This window comes from Eriocheir sinensis, chromosome 12, assembly GCF_024679095.1.
Source record: "Eriocheir sinensis breed Jianghai 21 chromosome 12, ASM2467909v1, whole genome shotgun sequence".
Taxonomy (NCBI): domain Eukaryota; kingdom Metazoa; phylum Arthropoda; class Malacostraca; order Decapoda; family Varunidae; genus Eriocheir; species Eriocheir sinensis.
Window position 1 is genome coordinate 14,057,485 of NC_066520.1, and position 20,802 is coordinate 14,078,286.

The 20,802-nt window shown below is 43.5% G+C and overlaps 1 protein-coding gene across 1 annotated transcript; it reads left to right on the forward strand.

Annotated features, from left to right (window-relative positions):
• Window positions 1-3,838: 3,838 nt before the first annotated feature.
• Window positions 3,839-17,956, forward strand: LOC126997451 (homeobox protein Nkx-3.2-like). The gene is made up of 4 exons (XM_050858547.1): window positions 3,839-6,055; window positions 13,587-13,750; window positions 14,409-14,504; window positions 14,720-17,956. The coding sequence occupies exons 1-4, from the start codon at window positions 5,497-5,499 to the stop codon at window positions 15,107-15,109; spliced, it is 1,209 nt and encodes a 402-aa protein (XP_050714504.1). The 5' UTR covers window positions 3,839-5,496; the 3' UTR covers window positions 15,110-17,956.
• The last annotated feature ends 2,846 nt before the right edge of the window (window positions 17,957-20,802 follow it).

The following is a 20,802-nucleotide window of genomic DNA, read 5'->3' on the forward strand; positions in this document are numbered from 1 at the left end:
TTCCTCCCAACCCTCCCCTCTTCTTCCTTCTCTTCTTCTCTTTCTTTCTCCATTTCTTTGATCCTTCCCTCATTTCTTCTTCCCCTCACTTCACAATTTCCTAGCCTCTCTTCCATCCTCCTTCCTTCCTCCTTCGTTTTCTCTCCTCCTCTTCCTCCTCCTCCTCCTCCTCCTCCTCCTCCTCCTCCGTCAGGTAAGGTAAGGGCCACAGTGTCACCTGAACTAGAAATTTTAAAGCATTACCTGTGATTAACGGCGAGATTACCTGTGTGTGGGAGTGAGGGAGAGGGAGAGGGAGGGAGGGAGAGAGGGAGGGAGGGAGAGTGGACAGGGACGCGACAGTATAAAGCTCTCCCTCCTACTCTCTCTCTCTCTCTCTCTCTCTCTCTCTCTCCTCCCCATTATATATAGATCACTGTGAAGCTCTGTGTCCTCCTCCTCCTCCTCCTCCTCCTCCTTCCCTTATTAATTTTCCTCTTTTTCTCTTCTTCCACTCTCCTTCCTCCTCTTCCTCTTCCTCTTCCTCCTCCTCCTCTCCCCTTCAGGTAATCAGGTAATAGTCGTAAAATCACAACACAGGAGGAGGAGGAGGAGGAGGAGGAGGAGGAGGAGGAGGAGGATCAATGTTAGGATCAATGGCTGAGGTTGATTGTTTTGATACATGTTTAATCTGGTCAAGAGAGTCCTGTTTTTTTTTCTTTATTTTATTTTATATTATTATTATTTTTTTTGCAATGGGATGGTGGGCGAGTCATTCTTATCTTGTGTTTATTTTTTTATCTGTCATTTTTGTTTGTGTCGTTCTGTTTATCTGTTTATCTGTCATTCTGTATATATTTTATTTTTTATTATCTATTTCTATCTTCTATTGAACATTTTATCTTCTGTCTATCTTTATTTTCTTTGTTAATTCACCTTGTTTTTTTTCTTTCCTTCTCTTTCTTCCTTTCTCTCTTTCTTTCTTTCTTTCTCTTCCTTTCTTTCTTTCTTTCTTTCTTTCTTTCTTTCTTTCTTTCTTTCTTTCTTTCTTTCTTTCTTCCTTTCTTTCTTTCTTTCTTTCTTTCTTTCTTTCTTCCTTCCTTTCTTTCTTTCTTTCTTTCTTTCTTTCTTTCTTTCTTTCTTTCTTTCTTTCTTTCTTTCTTTCTTTCTTTCTTTCTTTCTTTCTTTCTTTCTTTCTTTCTTTGTCTTTCTTCCTGTCTTTCTTTCTTTCTTTCTTCCTGTCTTTCTTTCTTTCTTTCTTTCTTTCTTTCTTTCTTTCTTTCTTTGGGTTTCTTCCTGTCTTTCTTTCATTCTTTCTTTCTTTCTTTTTTTCTTTCTTTCTTTCTTTGTCTTTCTTCCTGTCTTTCTTTCTTTCTTTCTTTGTCTTTCTTTCTTTCTTTCTTTCTTTCTTTCTTTCTTTCTTTCTTTGTCTTTCTTCCTGTCTTTCTTTCTTTCTTTCATTTTTCCTTTCTCTTTTTCTTTTTTTTTGATAAGTGTTCATTGCTTTTCTTGGTAGTTTTCCTTTTTCTCTCTCTGTTACCTTTTGTTCTGTATTTATAGTTGTTGGAAGGAAGGAAGGAAGGAAGAAGTTGATAATGAATTTGTTTCGTCTTTTGCTTATTTTCTTCGTTTGTGCATCTGAGGAAAACGAAGTAGAAGAAACGGAGAAGCAGAATAAAAGCAGGAAGAAGAAGAAGAAGAAGAACTAGGAAAAAAAAGTAGAGGAAAAAGTAGAAAAATTTAAATAAGGAAATAAGAAAAAAAAATGGGAGGAGGAGGAGGAAAAGAAGCAGAATAACAAGAAGACCAAAATCAAGAGGAAAACAGAATAAACCAAAAAAGAAAACAAGAATAAGAAGAACAAGAAAAAGAACAACAACAGAAAGAGGAGGAAAAAAAATAATATAACAGAAACGAGATAAAAAAAAAACAGCAAGAACGATAATGAGAACAAAAACAAGAGAAAGGAGGAGAGAGTTAAGCTGAGGCAGAGGAGAAGGAATTTTGAATGTCGAAAGAAATGAAAAGAAAGAAAAAGGACCAAAAGAGTTGCCTCGAGTCATCACCATTTTAGCGAAGTAATCATAAAACGGAAGAAATCGCCTCGTTCCTCGCCTCTTTTTCGTCTTCTTTAATGCGTAATGGAAGGTTCAGCCCGCCACCACCACCGCCACCATCACCTCCACCTTCACCACCATCATCACCATCACTACTTCCACCACTCCTTCACCTCATCCATTTCTCATTTCCACTTTTCTTATTTCTTTTTCTCTCAATTGTTCCATTTCTTCCCTCAATTTATTTCTTCTTCTTCCATTTCTTCTTCCTCTTCCTCCTCCTCTTTCTCTTTCTAATCCTCGTACGGTTTTACTTCTCTTATACCTCTTTCCTATCACCCATACTCTCTCTCTCTCTCTCTCTCTCTCATAATGCTTCATCCGGCTTCGAACAGTCATCGGAACAAGACGGAAAGAGACTCCACAAGACTTAATGGACGAAACGCTAATGTGAAGCCGCTTCGTTCATTCGCCTCGAGACAGCGGAAGTGAAGCATCGCCGGCGTTAATGTTTTCTTCGGCTACATTAAATTGTCTTCATTGATCTTTTATTTTTTTTTTTGTGAACTTTGTTCGAATCTACTTGCAATTTTTTTTTCACGAATGCGTCTTTTTCTCTCTATTCATCTTTTTGTTTTGTTTTTGTTTTTTGCTGGAAAGGGTTGTAGGGGATAGTTGTAGGTTGTAGGGGACAGATTAGTAAGGAGGATAAAGATGAGGATGAGGATGAGGAGTAGGAAGAAGAGGACAGCAAGTATTAGGAGGAGGAGGTGGAGTTGATTGCTATGGTGGTTGTAGGTAAGAAAAATAAAGAAAACAGGTCATGAGATTAAGGGAAGATTAAATATGGAGGAAAAAGAAGAAGAAGAAATGATAGGAAAATGGAGGTGTGTCGGGTGGTGGAGGAGTTAGTGGTAAGGTAAAGAATGAAAAGAATGAAAAGAAAAAGAAGAGGTAGAAGTAGATAAATAAAGAAAAGGGGGGAAAGGAGAAGGTGGAGAAGGAGGAATGGTAGTTAGGAAGGAAGGAAGAGAAATAGGAAGAGGAAGGGAAAAGAAGGATGAAGAGGAGGACAATTTGTGGTTAAGAAGAAAAATAAAGAAAGGAAGAGGACGAAGTAAAGAAGTAAGGAAAAGGTTGAAATATGGAGTAGTAGTAGTAGTAGTAGTAGTAGTAGTAGTAACAGTAGGAGGAGGAGGAGGAGGAGAAAGAATAGTAGGAGAAGGAGCAGGAGGAGGATAAGGAGGAGGAGGGAGGACAGGTGGTTGAGATAATGGGGTAAAGAAAGAAAGGAGGTAGAGAAGGAGGAGGAGGAGGAGGAGGAAGAAGAAGAATAGTAGAAGGAGCAGAAAAAGGAGGAGGAGGAGGATTGGTGGTTGAGGTAATGGGGGTAAAGAAAGAAAAGAGGTAGAGAAGGAGGAGGAGGAGGAGGAGGAGGAGGGAGAAGAAGGAGGAAGAAAAATGGAGGGTGGAGGGAGAGAAGGAAGATCGATTAATTTACTCTGACTGATCGTTTATCTCTCCGTGTCTCGCCTTGGTCTTGGGTACCTGGAAGGCGTCTCTCCCTTACCTCTCTCTTTCCTCCTCCTCCTCTCAATACTCCTCTTCCCTTGTTTCTTTTCTTTTTCTCACCTCCCTTTACCACTCTCTTGTGCTTCCTTGTTCCTTTTATTTGTTTTGTTTTTTTAACTTTCATTTCTTCCTTATTCCTCTCTTTATCTCCAGTTTTTCGTCGTCCCTTGTTCCTTTTCTTTGATTCTCTTTTTTTTCCTTCTCTTCCCTGTTTTTGTTTCTTTTCTCCCTTTCATTTTACTCCGTCATCACTCCTATTTCTCTTGGCTTCTCCTTATCCTCCTCTTCCTTTGTTGCGTTCTCTTTTACCTCACTTCACACCTCCTTTCCTTCCTCTTCGTTATTCCTCTCATTCCCAACACATACGCGAAGAGAAAACCGAAGTGAAAGAGCGAGAGAGAAAGAGAGGAAGGGGAAGGAGCGCGGGAGTGAGGCAGTGAGGGGAGACAAGGAGAGGAGGGGAAGGGACGGGAAAGGAGGGGAGAGGTGGGCACCCTTAGCATGCTCATACTCACACACGCGATCCTTCTGGCAAAACATGGTGTCGGGGCGTGAGGGATTGGCCGCATCGGTAACTCCCCTCGACTGACGCACGCCCCGCCCAGCCTCTCCCCTCACCTCGATCCCCTTACGCTGGTTGGCCAAGGCTAAGACCGCCCCTTGAAACCAATTAAAAGTGTCCAGGTGTCTCAAGGTACCCGAATCCCCTTATTTAACCCCTTATGACCCCTTTTTTGGTGTTGTTTGGGGTTGAAGTGATGGAAGGGAGGTTGGAGTGTGAGGGAAAAATGGGTAGGTTGTGGTGGGGTGGTTATTGTGGTGGTGGGAAGGGAAATGGGGTGAGGGATGCGGTGGTGGTCGAGGCGGCGCTGGGCGGGGTGAGGGAGAAGCTAGTGTTCGCGTGGGACTAATGGAGCATCTGGTCGCAAGAGAGATCGAGAGTGAGAGCGAGAGAGCCGGGGAAGAGAGAAAGAGAGAGAGAGAGGAGGGTGGCAAGTGACAGAACCAATTAGAGTACAAATAGTCTCCCTCACACCACCACCATCACCACCACGACCACCTCCTCCGCCTCCTCCTCCTCCTCCTTCTTCGTCTTCACCTCCGCCGCCGCCATTCGCCGCTGTGTCTCCTTACCCTCGCAGTAGTCACCGCCGCCTCCGCCACCGCCGCCGCCGCCGCCACACCCTCGACCCTCACTCTCCCCTCACTTGTCGCCCGTGACGCCCACCACTACCGTCGCCACTTCCATCTCCTCCTCCGCCACCTCCTCCCTCCTCCTCCCTCCACCTCTGCCTCCTCGTATCACACTCGGCCCCGCGCGGCAGAGGAGAGGAAGGTGTCCGCTTGAGGGGAAGAATAAGAGGAGACGGAAGAGGGAGATAAAGAGGGAGAGACACAGAAGACATCGACAGTGGATTTTACTTGTGCGTTTCCAAGATTTGACAACTGAGAGACTTAACGTGTGTGTGTGTGTAGCGTGTGTTTTGTTGACTCGTATGGTGACTTTAGTGGACTTACGGTCGTCGTCATCATCCCCGTCGTCTTCGTCAGCGTTTAACCGCCTAGACGTCCGCCATGGCCTAGCAAATGACATCGCGGGAAAGGAAACGTATCTGACGGAGGGAGTGAAGAAGGGTAACTTGTACTTCGCAAACTGACGAAGGAGAAAACGTTTTTATCCCAACGTTTGTGTGTGAGAGAGTGTCAGATTCTCGTGAGTGTAGCCTCCCACTCCTCTCACTCCTCTCTTCGAACAAACGTCAACCACCAAACAGCACCACTCAAGGGAGGCCAGGAAGAGAAGAACCTTTGTGCCGGCGTGCCTGTGTGTGTGTGTGTGTGTGTGTGTGTGTGTGTGTGTGTGTGTGTGTGTGTGACTCGCCGGGTAATGGAGACACTGGTCAAGATGGAGAAGCCAGGGTCACCGGACAGCCAGACACAGACCGCCACCTCCGTCACGCCCTTCTCCATCACCGACATCCTCACCCGCATGGAGAACCGATCCCCGACAGACCTCCGCACTACCCTCGACCACCACCACCACCACACCCTGCACCACCACCACCACGCCGCCGCCGCCGCTGCCGCCGCCGCCGCCGCCGCCGCCTACAACGACTTGCACAACGCCTCAGGTCTCGGGTTCCGGCCTGTCTCCGTCCTTAAGTACAGTTCCCCGTCGCCTATGGACCTGTCTAAGGACGCGACGCACCCCGAAGTCACGTCCTCCATTGAGCCTTCGTCAGGAGAGCCCACCAGTGCCACGACTCCTCACTCCTCGGACCTCAGGGACGCCACGGGGTCTCCTGAAGGGCTGCTGGGGGGGCGGAGGAGCAGATCGACCTCCCCGTGTTCGGAGATGAGCATGGAGGAGGTGGAGATGGACCACAGCGACCGGGAGGACTCCACCAGCGCCCCCGCCCAGGAGAACACGGCCTCCGACGGGAAAGGTGAGTCAGGGAAAGGGGTCAGTTAGTACAGTAGTCAGTCAGCGTGTCAGTTACCAGTCAGTTAGTCAGTCAGTTAGTTTGTTAGTTAAGTCAGTTAGTCAGTTAATTAGTTAGTACGTAAGTTAGACAGACAGTTGTTTAGTTAGTATTAAAGTTAGTTAGTCAGTCAGTCAGTCAGTCAAACAGTCAGTTAGTTCCTCTCTCTCTCTCTCTCTCTCTCTCTCTCTCTCTCTCTCTCTCTCTCTCTCTTTCCACGCGTGTTTGTTATCTCACGTGTTTTTTTTCTCCCATACCCTTTTCCTTTCTCACCTGTCCGCCTCTTTAGTTAGTCAGGTGAATACACATAATTGCGTTCACACTATTGCGTTTAGATTCTAAGGTTAGATTTTTAGATTAGATTATATTTTTATTCAACAGCCGCTCTATGATTTTTTTTTTGTTGCCTTAATGTATAAAATTCTCACCCATAATTTAATGTATGTCTCCTTTGTCTTACTCAATTTCTATATTATTTCATTTCCTTTTGCTATACTAAACTATTTTTTTTTCTTCTCTAGTTATCATTATGCTTTCACACTTATAATCATCAGTGACTTTTTTTGCTTCTTCTTCGTGTATTAAAATTGAATTCACTCCCGCTAGACGCACATCACAAATATATTTATCTCTCCGTAACGATTATAATTCTCTCACATTTACTTTAACCCTCATGTTCTTTTCTATTTTCCTTGTTTAGTACTCTTGATATCTCGCCCCTATACTTAAGTACATGCTCTTAAACTTCATCTAAACTTCACTGCCTTTTATCCTAATTTTTTGTATTAATCCTGATCTTTCGTTCCCTCCTGAAGGACATTTTTTTTCAAACTCCATGTAATCCTTATGGTCTGCCCTCATAATTTTGATCATTCGCGACCCTCTCAAGTACATTCTTTTACACTTTATCTAATCCTCACAATAACTTTTCCCATATATCTATCCTCCACTCTCTCCCCTCAAGTATCACACTCCTCTTCATTATTAATTCCCGCGCCGTATTTCCTCCTCTTGTTCCTCCCTCCTCTTGACACCCTCGCCCTGCAGCGTTGCCAAGTCCAGTCACCCACACAACTATGGGTCAACAGGTGCCGAAGTTGGTAACGCTGTCATAAAGTTTCCCCGATACCGAACTTCCGACGGTGTGTGTGTGTGTGTGTGTGTGTGTGTGTGTGTGTGTGTGTGTGTGTTTACCTTTTATATAGACTGTCGTTTTTCTTATCTTTATCTCCCCTTTCTCGCTTTTTCTCCTTTTCGTGTATCTTTTCTTTCTTCCTTTCCTTTCTTCCCATTCCCTTTGTCTTCCCCTTCCCACTCTTCATCCTTTTCACTTACCATTTTTTCTTATCTTCCCATTTCCTTTATCTTCCCTTCCCATTCTTTCTCATTTTCGCGTAACTTTCCTTTCTTTCCTCCCATCCGATTCCTTTTATCTTCCCCTTCCTACTTTTCCTTCTAGTGTACCTTTCCTTTTATCCTTTTTTCTCCTCCCCAATTCTTGCATTCTTTCCCCCTTTCCTTCCTGCCATTCCCTCCTTGTATGTCCTCAACCCATCTCGTTTGCCTCTTCGGTGTCCAACGGTGTCCCTGAGGTCGCAGGATTGTAAGAAAAACAACTTAAAAAGGACGGGATCTGCATGAAACAATTACCTATGCTTTTCCATGACTTGTATTAATTTTACTTTTTCCTCTTTATTTTTTCCTCTTCTGCGACTGCTTCACAAAATCTTAATAATCGTGTAGGTTTGCTCTTAAAGATTCATTGTAAAAAAATAATTAAACTGAAAATTCTTTAATCTACCTCCAGCTTATGCCTGTAATACATTGACACGCCGCTATGCTAAACGGACTAAATGTTGTGCTTGTGACGTGAATTGATTTTTTTGATCCTCATTAACACTTCCTTTGATTTTTCTTTTTACGATTTTTCTTGCGATGATTCCCTACCTCCCTTAAAACACACACACACACACACACACACACACACACACACATTGAACTGCACCTTCTTCTCTTCTTTATTCTGTCTCTCACTAATCATATGCCGAAATAATATTGCCTCTATCTGTTTGTTTGTTTTGTATTTATTATTTGTCTTCTGTGTAGCAAGGTTGACGTGGTTCAGCGGGGAGCGAGCGGAAGGACGACACTTTAAGCACACTTCACTGGGATGGCTGGGGGAGTAGAGTTTCAAGGGGAGAGTTAGTTAGTAATGAAGAACAGAGTGATGCGATATGTGTGAAATGAAGGAAGGAAGGATGGGAGGGGTTAAATAAATATCCTAAAAGCTCTCTAACCTACATCGATCAAACAATGCAAGTTATTTTTGTTTTGTGTTACCTTTCAGCTGCCTCTATTTTTTTTTTTGGGGGGAGAAAATAATGAGTATATACAAATCAGACAAGTGACCAAACAGATGTCGACTTTTTTTATCGGAAGTGTTGCACCACAAGCTTACCATGCACCGGAAAATTTTAATCAGACATTTATATCTTAACGACGTGCTGTCCCTCCGATGAATTCTTCCCAGTCGGTGCAAATCCAACGGTCCGCGGTGACTCCCAGTAATCAAAACCTTTCAGCCGTCACTTCCGTCAGCCGCCACGTTTTTGACATAGATATTTAGAAAAAGGGTTATTTTTAAATAAGCTCGCTGTCACTCAAAAAAAAAAAATAATAATAATGATAATAATAATAATAATAATAATAATAATAATAATAATAATAATAATAATAATAATAATAATAATAATAATAATAATAATAATAATAATAATAATAATAATAATAATAATAATAATAATAATAATAATAATAATAATAATAATGGCCAAAGAAAGACAGGTTGATTGCTATATCGTCCCGAACCACAGCCGTGGTTGTACGCTGCCAATTCAATCATCGTAATCATAACAACAACAACAAACAATAATAATAGTAATAATAACCACAACAACAACAACAACAACAACAATAATAATAATAATAATAGAATCGTATAATTTCAATAAAACTAATGACGAGTATATGATTATAACGTTTGGCTGATATGTTAATCCTTACTTTACCATCGATGTTATTATATTTGTGTTTACCGACAGACAGACAGACAGACACAGGCAAACAGAAACAAATCAATCGTCATGCCTATAATAATATCGTTACCACCTATTTACCCCCTCCCCCCCCCTCGGAAAGGTCAACACCCACTCACCCACCTCCATCCCTTAAGTGACGGTTACCTTTCCTTACCCCTTTACCCTTTCCCCCGACCTCACTCCCTTATCCCCCTCTTTCCCCTCCTCCTCCTTATCCCTCAACCTTACTCCCTCACCTTTCCTCCTTCTCCTTACATTACACACCCATTTCCCTCTTAACCCCTTCCTTACCCTCCTTTCCTCCCCCGTTTTCTCCTTCCCCCTTCCTCCGCCCCCCTTTTCCTCCCCTCCACCACTTATACCACACATTCATTCCCCTACCAAATCCTTCTCTACCCACCCTTTACTCCTCTCACCCTTACATTTCAAACCCATTTCCCTCTCGACCCCTTCTCTACCCCTCCTTTCCTCTCCCTTATCCCACTCCCCCATTTCCCCACTTCACCCTTTCCTTCTACCCTCTCCTACACTTCTTTTCTATTTCTCTCCAAGCCTCTTTTCCACCACCCTTTCCTCCTCCTCCTCCTCCCTCTTACACCTCTCCCCTATTTCCCTCCCAATCTCTTTTCCACCACGATTTCCTCCTCTCTCTTACACCTCACCCTCCATTTCCTCCTTTACCTCTTCCCCATCACCCTTTTTTTTCTCCCCTTACCTAAACTTCTTCTCTATTTCTCTCCTTACTTTTCTCCCACTCCTCCCTTCCACTACCCTCCCATTTCCCTCCTTACCTCTCCCCCACCCTCCGTTTCCCCCCCTCCCTTATTACTTACCTTATATTCACTACCAAAGCGATCAGTTGCTACCTTCCGCTTCTCCCCAATTACCCCCACCCATTTGCCCTACCCATTAGTGTGCTGGCCGGCCGCCGTGACTAATGGAGCTGATGCTGATTAATGGGGATGTTAGCACCTCTTTTTTATGTTGAAGGGGTGGGGGTTGGGGTAGGGTGGGGTGGGGGGTGAGTGTATGTGGGTGTGTGTGTTCAGGTTACTGTGGGTGGGTGGGTTTAGGGTGGCGGGTGAGAGTAATGGGGGGTGCTGGGGAAGAGGGGAGGGGTGTAAGGGGGGGAGGGGGAACTAATCTCTGTTAGGGGATTATTCAATATCAATTTACCGATCATCTAAATCCTCGTGTGTCCCGCCTCCTTACCCTCCTCCCCCTCCTCCCTATCTCTCTTATTCTCTCTTTTCTCTTTCTCTCTCTCTCTATCTATCTATATTTATCTATCTATCTATCTCTTCATTTACATTATCTTAGCAATTCCTTTTTCTCCTCATTTTTTCCCCTCCCTTTTCTTTCTACTATTTTTTTACCTGTTCTCCTTCCCCGTCCGTTATTCCGTCCCTCACTGTAATTCCCTTTCTTGTTTATTTGGTTTTTCTCACCTCCGTTTTTATAATTTTTACTTTCTTCTTGTCTCTTGTCCCTTCTGTTTGTCCTGTTTCGTTTTTTTCTTGCATCTTTCAATAACAACAATTTCTTCTGTTTCTCACTTTTTCTCTCACTCTCACACTGTCTCTCATTACCTACCCTTCCCACTCTTTCATCTGTCTCTTTTTCCTGTATTTATTTTATTTTCTATTTTCTTCTGTTTTTTTCTTATTACGTGAACCTTTCCTTCTTACCGTTTCTGTCTATCTATCTCTTCATCACTTTCAACTTCCTCTCCGCTTTCTCACTCACCTTTGTTTCTCTACCTCTCTCCCTTTACCATGGACTCTCTCTCCTCTTCCTCCCCTCTCTTCTCTCCTTCCTTTCTTTTCAATACATCAAGCTTTCCCTCTCTCCAATCCTTTCTATCTCTTCTTCCCTCCAACTTCCTTTCCTTGAACCCACCCACCTTGCCTCCTCAACTTCTCCCACTCTACCACTTCCCCCTTCCTCCCTCACCCCTTTCTCCCTTCTCCTGCCTTCCTTTCCCTCTCTCCCTTCCACTCTCGGCCACTCATCGTAGGATTTGCAAAGTCGATATTGAGCTTTTTTTTTGTTCGTACGATTTACTGCGTGGCAAAATGTTCCCTTTTTAATCTGCGGTTCTTATCCCTCACTCTTATTTTAATGCTTATTTATAGGCGGGCGAGGATTGGATCTTCGGTCTGATAACGCCTGAGTTTGTTTCCGACGTCTGTGCTCGCTTGATCTATTTTTGGCGCGATCTAAATTAACAGGATTAGAAAGCTTATACCAGGAGCTGCGGCCGAGGCTTCGTTTCTTCGTAGACTTCGTTGCGTTCAGAGTATAAAAGTATGAAGGTCCATGGTCGTTCGTGTGGTTGCGGCGCCGTGAATGTGTACCCCAGTCAGTCGATTAATCAATCATTTGTTTGTTTGCTAATCCAGAATCTAACACAGACAGGAAGATAGACACCACCTTTACCTGTCTTGTTTTACTCATTTTTTGACTCACCTGATTTAATTATATAGGTACACAAGACGGTACAAATTTGCTCTACTTCAGAATCTAACCAAAGACAGAAAGACGGACCTTTTATATATTAGCATCACCTCTACCTGTCTTTCTCCTCACTCACCTGTTCGCTCACCTGAATGAATTATATCAGTACAAGACGGTCCAAATTTGCTCTACTTCAGAATCTAACCAAAGACAGAAAGACGGACTGTTTATATATTAGCATCACCTCTGCCTGTCTTTCTCCTCACTCACCTGTTCGCTCACCTGAATTAATTATATCAGTACATAAGATGGTACGAATTTGCTTGAGTCCAGAATTTAGCTTTAACTTATAAGGCCCAGGTAGGCAGCTCCTTTATCTGCCTTTCTTTTTACTTATATTCACTAACTATTTACTTCCTTACTCCATTACTTACTTACTTATGTGGTCAATAAAATATCTATCTATCTATCTATCTATCTATCTATCTATCTGTCTGTGAATAAAGACGTGCAGACAACGACATAAGTTCACCCTCTCCCCATTGTCCCCCCTTCCCCCTTCCCCTCTTCCCCCTTCCCCTCTTCCCCCCCCTTCCTCTTCTCCCCCCCTTCATTTCACCCTTACCATCACTAACTCGTCGTTCCCAATTTCCTTCTTAACAAGCACCGGCCCTTCAGTATCTCTTTGACCGCGACCGTTCACTCTACACGGAATCCTTCATCGTAAACTTTCGCCGTCAAAGTTGTAATTCGTGAGGCAAAGTCTGTAGTTTGTCCGTCCTGGTCCTTAAATTCGGCTCGTTTCTTTTTCTTCCCATTTTTTTTTTTTGGTTGCTGGTCTTTCTTTGAACACGTTAGCTGGATATTTTTTTAACTCTTTTTTTTTTCTCTGTTTGATTTTCATGAGTGTGCTTTTTTTGTTTTGTTTTTTGGCTGTCACTTTCTTTTTTTTCTTTTTTCCCCGTCATTTTCTCCCTCTCCTTTTATTTTTCTCTTATTCTTCTCTCAATCCCTACTCCTCTCTTTTGGTTCTCCGTCTTAATTATCACTTTTTATTCATGTTCTCTTTCTTAGGTACATTCGTGTATATGTATATTTACGAAAAAAAAACATAAATCCACCTTTTCACGAGTTTATCCTTCTCTTTTATTATTTCCTTTTTCGTTACACTCGCTTTTCTTCATCTCTTTCTTCTTTTCTTCATCTCTTTCTTCTTTTCTTCATATCGTTTTACATATCGATCTGTGACTTTCTCAAACCCTAGTAATTTTTCGACATGATTCACTCTTTTCATTTCTTGTTTTCATCTCCTTACCTATCGATTCAACACCCCTTTCCTAACCCTATAACTTTTCTGTCACGACACATTCCTTTCCCTTTCCTCTATTCTTCACCCTACTTCAAACTCTTCAGTTAATATTGTTCTCCTCTTATTTTTCGCTTTTGTAACTTCTTCCCGCGGCCCATCTCTCCGCTCTCTAGTTAACACCTATTTTCTTTTCATCCTTGTTTCTGTTTCCTTCTGTCTTTTTATCCATTTCCTTCAAAACATCCTTAGTGCAATTTTCTTTTCGCAATTTTCGCTCCCATATTTCGCGACACATCTCATGGTTTTCGCTTATTTTCCTTCTTCCTCACATTTTTTTTTCATCCCTAAATCATCCCTTCCTTCCCTCATCAGGAGACTCGCAATTCTCTCCTCTTCTCCTCTCTTAAAATCATTCCCCCTCCAAGTCGTCCCTTCCTCCCTGGCACAGAAGACTCACCATTCTCTCCCATTCTTCTCCCACAAGCTTTTCCATCACTGAATCGTCCCTTCTCCCTGCCACAGAAGACTCCCTCAAACCATTCTTTCGTTAAATCATTTCTCCCCGCCACAGACCACTCCTTTTTTCCTCTTTTTTCCATTCCGCTAAACTGTTCCTCTCTCCCTTCCGCAGGTGAGGGCGGCGAGGGAGAGCGCGCCCCCAGAAAGAAGCGCTGCCGTGCCGCCTTCAGCCATGCTCAGGTGTTCGAGTTAGAGCGTCGCTTCGCCCACCAGCGCTACCTGTCGGGGCCGGAGCGGGCGGACCTGGCGCAAGCCCTCAAACTGACCGAGCAGCAGGTAGGCCAAGGGACAGACAAACACAGAGACAGACAAACAGATGGGCAGACAGACAGAGATTCACTTTTTCTGTAGGTTATCTATTTTTTTAGAAGTGGGAAGACAAATAGACGGACAGGAAGAAATTTACATATAGGTTATTTTCTTTTAGTATAATGAAGAGACAGAGACGGAGACAGAAATTCACCTTTATTATTTGTCTTGGTTATTTTGGTTTTTAGTTATGGAGAGACATACAGATGGACAGACTCATTATTTTTTCTAGTTTTATTTTATTATTATTTTTTCTTACAGCAAAGGAGACAGTTCAAAGTCACACAAAAAAAAATAGAATAAATAATGAAAAAAAAGCCCACTACTTACTGCTCCTAAAGATTAAATAGTGGCCAAAAGAGAGGTCAATTCCGGGAGGAGGAGTGTCACGATACATTTCCTGATATATTCTTAGTAATGTAGAGATGTACAAACGGACAGACACAAACAGACAATAACTTTTCCTCGGTTATCTTTTACGTGTTCTAGTGTTAGCACATGTTTAAGTTACCATTTTGTGCAGGAGAATAGTTTGCCAAAAATAGTGATGTGTGAAATACTCGTCCCTGTCCCTCCCCCTTCACCATTCCTCCTCTAATCCCTCCTCTTCCTCTTCTCGCCGCAGGTCAAGATATGGTTCCAGAATCGCCGCTACAAGACCAAGAGGAAACAAATGGTGGCCTGCGAACCGCCCTCCTCGGGACGCCGCGTGGCCGTCAAGGTAAGGATGACGACGATGATGATGATGATAATGATGATGATGATGGTGATGATGATGAAGATAATGGTTATACTAATATTCTTTCTTATGGTATTTGTTTTATTTCCTTTTCCTTTCTTTCTTTCCTACTTCGTCGTCTTCTAACTATCTCTCTGTCTGTCTGTCTATATATATATATCCGTCTGTCTCACCCCACACACCTCTCTCTTCGTCAGGTGTTGATGCGTGATGACCAGCTTCTTCACGGCCCTGAGGAAGCGCTGCCTCGCCCGTCCCTCCTCCTGCCCTCCCTGGCCTCCCTCAGCGCCCTCAACTCCTTCGGCTCCCTGGGGCTGCCTCCCTACTGCTACTACCCTTACCTCTGTCCTCCCCCGCACTCCAGCTCCTCCGCCGCCGCCGCCGCCGCGCTCTCCTCCCTCCCGCACCTTCCGCAGCTCTCCGCCCTCTCCCCGGCATCCCTCTCCTCCCTCACATCGTCCCTGTCTAACCTCACGTCGCTGCTTCCGCCCCACGCCCTCTCCGCGGCCTCCTCCTCCTCCCCGACGGTCTCCACCAGCGGGGCATCGAGGCCGACGCCGCAGCCACCCTCGCCGACACGGCCGTGAGGTGCCGCAGCGGAGGGACCTTGCGCCACCTCACACGCCGCCGTTCTTGCCGCCGCTCTCGCCCTTCGCTTTCTCTGCACCTCCGGGGTTAAGATGGCGTCTCTCTGAAGGGAGGAGCAGAAGGGAGCCATTGTATCGGGGGACTTGTATGTGTGGCCGCAGATGTGGTCAGAAATACGCACGCCGCGATGACCGCTGCGACAAGGGCACCGCAGCGCCCACGTGACCCAAGAAGAGGAAGTGATTTCAGGGATTTCCACGAACGTGTGATACGATGATGATGTGTAGTATGGACGAACGCCGCTGTGAGTTGAGTGGCGTTCATTGCCAGGCAGTGATGTTCGGCATCCATAAAGTGACGAGTGATAATGACGAGTCAAGTATTGCGAGAGGAAGACTTAGGACAAAAATGAATTCAGCAATATAACTTTAGAAGATATCGTGGCAGACATGAAACTACCACATAAACGGAAGGAAAAAAAGAAAAGAAAACTCCGCAATGAAATGTACTGCGGATTTAAAAGGTTATAGAAAAATTCCCCCGAAACTATCACATAAACGGAAGGAAAAAAAGAAAAGAAAACTCCGTATTGAAATGTACTGCGGATTTAAAAAGTTATAGAAAAATCCCCCCGAGCTAGAAGGCAAAGACAGTATAGCTCTGCAAATGGGCGCTACCTCTCTCACCAAAAAACTGCCGAGCGCCGGGATGGAAATCTCAACTTTTCCGTCACGAGCCGAACCCCGGACCCACTGAACCACCCGGGCCCAAACTCTGGAATGCGACAAATAATACAGAAAACAGAACAAATTAGGAAAATCTCGGTGCAGCGAGTGTGCGTGTTACGTGAAAACGATTACAATGAGCACAGACACCCCCACAGACGGCATGCCAGTGTACTACATGTGCGTGGGTGTTATTTGGACGCGTTACCGGTGTTACGTGTACGTGTGAGTGCGTGCGTGTGTGTGTTAGGCAAACGGACAGCTAAATTGCATGGGCCTCGCGTCTCTGCTCTTCGTTCAGGTACTTTATAGATCTGAAAAAAAGGAAAAGAGTAAAAGAAAGGTAGAAAAAACTTCGCGGCAATATGAAAGACACGATGTTCATTACCTTGTGTTAGTATTACGCCTTTGTTCAGGTAGTTTCTCCCTTTCCTCTTTTTTTTTTTACCTCACTTCTCTATTCTCCTTTCTCTTCCTTTTCCTTCTCTTCACTTGTTCTAACTCTTGCTTTTCCTTTTTTTATATATATTCTTCGTGTCGGTAACTTTATTCTCATGCCTCGCCTTGTATTTTCTTCCCTTGATTTCCACTTAGTTTTTTTATATGATCCAAAGATACGAAAAAAAAAGAAACGCGTTATGAAAAAGAAAAGAAAACGTCAGTACTGAAACACACACTCACACTCACACACACACACACACACACACACACACACACACACACACACACACACACACACACACACACACACACACGCACACACACACGGCACCACCACACCCGCTTAGTATACCTGTACATAATAATAATAATAATAATAATAATAATAATAATAATAATAATAATAATAATAATGATAATAATAATCCGTAGCAACCACTCCAGGGAATACTTGTAATAATAACACTTAAAAAAAACCATGACAATAAAAACGAAATAGAGAACAATACCGACGATTACTTCTGTACATAAAGGATAAGGATAAAGAGACAGGAGGAGGATGAAGGCTCGCTCTCTCTGTTCTCCGTGTAAGGTATCTAGACAGCAATAATTCTTACTACTCTAGCGGTAAATAGATAAGACGTTTATTTAATTCCCGTATTTATGTAGGGAGGAGGACGAGAGGAGGACGAGGACGACGAGGAAGGAAGGAAAGGATGATGTGAGGATGCGTGAATGAGGAATCTAGTGTCGTGTTTTGCGTTTAAGAAAATAATCCGAGCCAATTTTTCAGTATTTTTTTCCATACAGACAGACAGACAGACAAACCCACCCACACCCACACACACACACACACACACACGCACACACACACACACACACTATCATAGGTTACTTAGTGAACGGTGTCTCGGCGGGGGAGTGTTTGCGTCCAGCGTTTTATCGCCGACGAGCGCAGAACCGCCGCGGACCCACAAAGCAATAAAGAGAAAATGGGAAGTGCTAGGCTTACTACTACATTTATTACGTCGGGAGAGAGAGAAACAGAGGAAACTTGTGCCCTCATTACTGTATGTTAGTGGATCGAGAATATAAGTGCGTCTTCTTCTGTTACGTTTATGCATTGCGGTTTGAGACGTCGCTGTGTGTACGGGGAAGACGCGGAAAATGGATAATGCCAGTGTTGTTTGTGTTCCTATTACGTGATTGTGGTTTTGTGTTTCCGAATGTTTCTTGTGAGTGTGTATTTGTTATTTTTTTCTTACGATTAGAGGAGACAGATCGAGAGTTGAACTTAAAGAAGAAAATAAGAAACACTCGTCACATACCAAGAAAGAAAGCAAAGAAAAAGAAAGCGGGAGCCGTCGAGAAAATAATATAGTTTAGACCTGGTGGATCAATGGTTCAAGGAGACTCGTGTGACATTCATGACGGACAGTATATATTTTAAGATTTTGAAATAGTAACGTTTCGCGACTAGGGAATATTGATTAAAAGAATACATTGCCACGGACGTATATTAACATTTCCAGCCCAACTTATCCGCTTTTTCATTTTTATTTCTGGGACTGAGACTATAAATAATGAGAAAACGTTTGTGAATAATTGCGATACATTGTTTCTATCTTCATTTACATATAATTAAAAGTTTACCGCGCCGTTTGTTTAGTGATTTTAAAGAGAAAAGTAACGAAATCCCAACGTCACCAAACTACTGAACCCTACGTTGATTCTAAACTTGATTCTAATTACAAGGATTGCTATTTTACAACATCAAACAATCTTTTAAGGGAAGGTTTTGTGACGACGGTGATGATTATGATCGCTTGCCAATGTTATCTTTGTGTACGCGTGAAAATTTGAGAACGTAAGAATATGATGATTGATGTCCAAATATTTAATGACTTGTCAGACAGACGGAAAAGATTCAGTGGCATGTTAAGCAGACGGAAAAGTGGTATCCAGTAGCATTCATGTAGGTGTTTATAAATTCCTCGATGCCTTCCTCTCCTCCTCCTCCTCCTCCTCCTCCTCCTCCTCGCCCCTTCCCGCAGTCTCCAGGTGTCGTCCGTGTTACGTAAAGCAAATAAAGGCGATTCCAACGTGCAGAAGCCGAGGAGGAAGAAAATAACAGAACACTTTGATAAAAAAATGTGAAATGTGGAAATATGAATGGGCAAATTACGTAAAAGGTCAATTCATGGCCTTGGCGGTGACAAGGACTACATCTTCTTGCCATCATGCAATTAATATTCAGGCAACAAAATTATATTACTCCACTCAACAACAACAAAAATCAGCAACAGAAAAGGAGACCCGTTACAAAGGCAGATCTCCGCAGTCTACAGTCTACAATCTACTCATGATGAAACAAATATAATTTACTAATACCTGCAGCTTTATATCATGGCACAGAGACAAACTGAAGTATACTGAAGGTAAAAACGTCTCCAAAGAAAGTAGTTGTCTTAAAAGAAATAGAAAACTTAAGTATCTCGCTATTCCCCTCTTGAAAGGATCTTAAGTCACAGGAAGGAAAAGATGCCATACGTGTTTACTATTGAAGGGGTTACCACATGTCACGATAAAGGTTAGTCAATTAGTGTTCATTTCCTTCCCTCGGTGACTGCACGCAACACCTTCCTCTTCACCTCCTTCGAACACACGTCTTTCTCTTTTTTGTTTTCGATCATAGGTGTTACGACCCTCCGTGTATGTTGTAAAAATAATGATATTAAGATTAACATTAATAATAATAATGATAATACACTGTTGATGTTGTGTTTCCTGTGTCATTAGCCTTCTCATGGGGGTGGTGGTGATGGTGGTGATAGTGGTGGTGGTGGTGATGGTGGTGATGGTGATGATGATTGTAGTAATGGTGGTGGTAGTGATGGCAGTGATGTCAGAGCAAGAGTGGGATGATGTTAACTGTGCCTGCGTGCGTCTGTTAAAGGTACAAGTAGTAGTAGTAGTAGATGGTTTTGAAAATGGATGTTCTACTCTAAGCTTTTTGGGAGCAGAGGCAAAGCGATATTTTTACGATTTTTTTTTTACCCTTGAGCTGCCTTCCTTGATGTAAAAAAAAAAAATAATAATGTAGTAGTGGTTATGTTGAGTTTACTGAAGTTGTCTCTTTTTGTACAGGTAAGCCAGAGCAGGGCATGTATATATAGGTCCTCATGACTGAATTTGGTCACTCTCACCAAACTGTATGTATGCCATCGTGGGTGAAATTTGTATAGCGGAGCCTTTCCTTCTTTGCCTAGTTCATAATACTCCCCGGTGCGCCCCTTGAATGAAGCCGCAGTAGAGGTTAAGAACGATATATAACGCGGATGATGTTCAGACGCTGGAGGTGTGTGGCTGCGAGCGTGAGGATTGGTCATAGTGGTGGTGGTGGTGGAGGTGGAGGGGGGAGGATGTTAGGGCAAGGCTTCTAATGGCGGTGGTGGCGTTTACGATGTTGTTGGTTGTGTTGATAGTGTTTGTGTTGGCCTGCTTGTGGTAGTGATGGTGGTGGTGTTTGCTGGAGTGTTGGTACTGGTGTAGGTATTGGTTGGTGTTGGTTTGTGTTGATGATGGTGTTATTAATTGTGGTTTTATTGGTGTTTATGTAGGTGGTGCTTGTTTTGGAGGTATTGTTTATGCTCTTGGTGATTGTGTTAATGGTGTTAGTGTTAGTGCTAGTGGTGGTGTTAGCGGTGGAGGTGATGGTGATGACAGTGGTGGTGATGGCTCCTCCGGCTCGTTATGCGGGGACGGAGTGTTTGGGGTAAAAACTTAGGGGCGAGATATGTCGTGTTTGTTCAAGGGGTCGTGTGTGTGTGTGTGTGTGTGTGTGTGTGTGTGTGTGTGTGTGTGTGTGTGTGTGTGTGCGCGCGCTTTGACTCATTATCATTGTTATTGCAATTACTATTATTATCGTTGTTGTCATTATTATTATTATTATTATTATTATTATTATTATTATTATTATTATCATCATCATCATCACTGAAAATTGCAACAAAAAAGCACCAGTAACATTATCACCATCGTTATCACCACCACTATCATCATTATCACCATCATCATCATCATCATCATCATCATTACCACCATCATCATTATCACCGTCATCAGTCATCACTTTTTCTTCAGTGGCTCAAAGAAGTCAGTAAGGGTCGGCCTCTCTCCTTCTCTGTCTACCTTCTTCCTTCGTCCCTCCTCCTCTTTCCCACTCCCCTTTCTCCTTTTTTGCTCTTCTCCCCGCTCCTCTCCTCCCTTCTCCACCCCAACTCGCCTTCTTCTTTTACCTTGCTCTCTCCCTCTTTCTCCCTCCTGTCCCTCTTCCCCCTCGTCTCCGGGCCTCCCCTCCTCTCTCTCCTCCCCTCTCCCCGCCTCTCTCTCCTCCCCTCTCCCAGCCTCTCCGCCCCCCTCGAGACACACCACCCACAAGAACGAGTCAAACGAGAGTCTTGCATGACGTGAAACAAATTCCCTGAGACAACACAGGTAGAGGGGGACAGGTGGACAGATGGAGA

Excerpts from the sequence above, each read along its gene's own strand:
- LOC126997451 (XM_050858547.1), top strand. The coding sequence starts at position 5,497 with ATGGAGACACTGGTCAAGATGGAGAAGCCAGGGTCACCGGACAGCCAG. Across the intron at positions 13,751-14,408 it reads TCAAACTGACCGAGCAGCAG|GTCAAGATATGGTTCCAGAA; the intron begins GTAGGCCAAGGG and ends TTCTCGCCGCAG. Across the intron at positions 14,505-14,719 it reads GACGCCGCGTGGCCGTCAAG|GTGTTGATGCGTGATGACCA; the intron begins GTAAGGATGACG and ends TCTCTTCGTCAG.